A 2,856-nucleotide genomic window follows, 5' to 3' on the forward strand; every position below is an offset into this window, starting at 1 on the left:
TCATGGATAAATCGAAAGTTCGTAGTGAAAGAGAGAAATGCAGACGAATAGTGCTCCGCAAAAGGTTTGATGATTCCAGTTTAATAGCGTTTTCATCCGACGGCAGAAAAGATGATACTTATACGAGAGAAAAAATTGATGGTAAGTATCATAGTAGGATGGTAAAAGAACATCACCTTGTTATTTTGAGAGAACCGAATTCTCGATTGATTGGTTACGCAAGACTGGCAGAGGAAAGTGCTGAATACAAAACAACAAAATTGAATGAATTTTTCAACGATAAAAACATATCTCTGGATGCATTGATTGGCATATGCACTGACGGTGAGCCAACAAACACTGACACACACGGTGGAATTATACGAAGATTCGAATTGATGCTAAAAAGACCATTGCATTGGTTTGTTTGCCTTCTACACTTCAACGAACTTCCGTTTCGACATTTGTTTGGGGTTTTGGATAAATCATCCACCACTGGACCAACATCAACAACCGGGAAACTAAGCAAGCAAATTGAAAATTCTGAAGCTCTTCCGGTAAGTCATTGCCATCACTCATTTATTATAATTTTCTAACATTTTGAATGGTGAAATCATAATAAATTTATTTAATTATTATATATTTTTAGGTGGTGAGCGACTTCCAGAGAATTGCGTTGGAAAATATGCCTCCTGTTGCAGAACAGCACGAATATTCCACCGATTCGCAGTACTTATACGACATGGCACATGCAATTTCTAATGGCGTGGTTTCTGTGGATCTGGCTAACATAAAACCAGGGAAAATTGTACATTCTCGCTGGCTCACCAAGGCCGCTAGATTATTACGATTATATGTGACAATGAAAAAACCACCTAAAAATTTAAGAGTTCTGGTTGAATTTATAATTAAGGTTTATGTGCCAATGTATTTTAATATCAAGTATTACGGCTCTGTCGTGTACGGTAGTGTATTATTTTTCAAGTACATTACTTGGGCACAATTTCTGGAGCCAAATTTACGCACTGTTGTCAATCATGTAATTAAAAATAATCCATATTTTGCACATTCGGAAAATATCTTGCTATCAATGTTGTTTGATGATAGGAAAGAGGTGCGCGACTCTGCTATCAAGAAAATTTTACGATATCGAGACAATGTTGAAGACCCATCGGAACTTAGAGAATATAAAAAACCAGATATAAACTTCCATTGCTTCGATTACACGACAATGATCGATTTGACTGATAAAAATAACGTATTTGAACCACCATTCACGCGAATCATTCCGTATGAAACATTGATAGCATATTTAAATGAAGATGATTCACCATTTACTGATCCGCATATTCCATTACATATACAAGGAACGGAACAACACGTTCAACTGCTAGCTAGCGTTTCCAAACGAGTAATATCTGAAAATGTAGAGGCTGTTATGGAGGCGACATTAGAGAGCCGTGCGAAATTGCCCAGAAAAGACTTCAAACAATAATTTTTTAGTTTCTTTCCTATGTTCTGATCGAATAAATTTTTAAAGAGAAAACAAAAATCCAAAAACAAAAGAAAACATTTTTCTCCTAGAAACTTCATTTGTGCGGAAAAATAATAGCCATTTCACTGATTTTTGTCATATAAAGTGCCAAAAATGGTGATTTTTTGATATTTTTTGATATTTTTGTATGGGAGACCCCCTAGGGGGGTCCCAGGGGGGTAACACTAGCATGGGTGGGTCAGCCCTCCAAAGTTAGTGGGGGTCAGTCATACATTTGGACTCGATTGGGTCACTCTAAATGGGTCAAAACAGGATTTTATGAAATTTGACCTTTTGGGTACCTACACGTTAGTACAAGGGACATCAGAATTCATTTTAGAAGTATGGTTTCTTGAGAAAAGTATCTTATTTTGATCCCTAAAATCCGAAAATCAGCGAGCCTGAGCGATTTTTAAATCGACCCACCCTAAATTATATATATATATATATATATATATATATATATATATATATATATATATATATATATATATATATATATATATATATATATATATATATATATATATATATATATATATATATATATATATATATATATATATATATAAGTTAAAGACGGAACATCCTCAACACCAGTTGTCACTGAATCTAAGCGACCAGAAACCAAGCCACGCGCAAACAACCAGACAGCACAGTCAGCAGGATTGGAGCCCGGAGCCAACAAAGTATTCAACGTGGAACTCGGATTGACGTCGCCAAGTGCTGCATCGTCGTTAGGTCTTAGGTCAGCAGATTTTAGGACAGCAGGTAGGGCAGTCAGGCCTCTGTAAGATAGTCTTTAATCAGTCTCAAGTGAAGTGTGACCGAGTACGGTCAAATAAAAGTTTTTTTAAAAACTAAACTAAACCAAATGATCTTTTAAGTGGCGCAGTCGGCGCGGATTGTGATTCGATTTAGAAACCGCAGTTAGTGCATCCACGAGGGAATATCGTGAGATTCGCGTTTTTAATCACAATCAAAATCCGTTAACCTAAATAAGTTCCCCGCGAACGAATATCGTGGACCAAACATAGAAAACCGTAAGTACTTTAGTCTATATTAACACTAATAGGACGAATAATAGCTTTCTGGAAAAAAATAAAAGCATTATTTCGATCCGACACAAAATAAACACTACTAATTCAGAGAGACAAGCCCGCACCCGTCGTAAGCGAGTCTCTGAATATCACAAAAAGCAATCAAACTAACATAAAAAATACAAGCAAATAAATAAAAATATAGTGAACCAATAATTTTAAATAACCTAGTGAAGTTTAGTTTATTGAGAAGCGAATATCAATTATCATTCTCAAAAAGTGTTAAAATAATTTTAAATCTTC

The 2,856-nt window shown here is 35.3% G+C and overlaps 1 protein-coding gene across 2 annotated transcripts in view; it reads left to right on the top strand.

The window, feature by feature from the left end:
* Positions 1 to 1,953, top strand: part of LOC129722413 (uncharacterized) — a 3,194-nt gene extending 1,241 nt beyond the window's left edge. For both annotated transcript variants that reach the window (XM_055675826.1, XM_055675827.1), the window contains 2 exons: positions 1 to 536; positions 629 to 1,953. The exon at positions 1 to 536 is cut by the window's left edge. In XM_055675826.1, the coding sequence (XP_055531801.1) occupies positions 1 to 536; positions 629 to 1,474 (1,382 nt within the window). In that variant the 3' untranslated portion in view covers positions 1,475 to 1,953. The remainder of the gene's footprint in view (positions 537 to 628) is intronic.
* Positions 1,954 to 2,856: the final 903 nt, after the last annotated feature.

This window comes from Wyeomyia smithii, chromosome 2 (genome assembly GCF_029784165.1).
Source record: "Wyeomyia smithii strain HCP4-BCI-WySm-NY-G18 chromosome 2, ASM2978416v1, whole genome shotgun sequence".
Classification (NCBI taxonomy): domain Eukaryota; kingdom Metazoa; phylum Arthropoda; class Insecta; order Diptera; family Culicidae; genus Wyeomyia; species Wyeomyia smithii.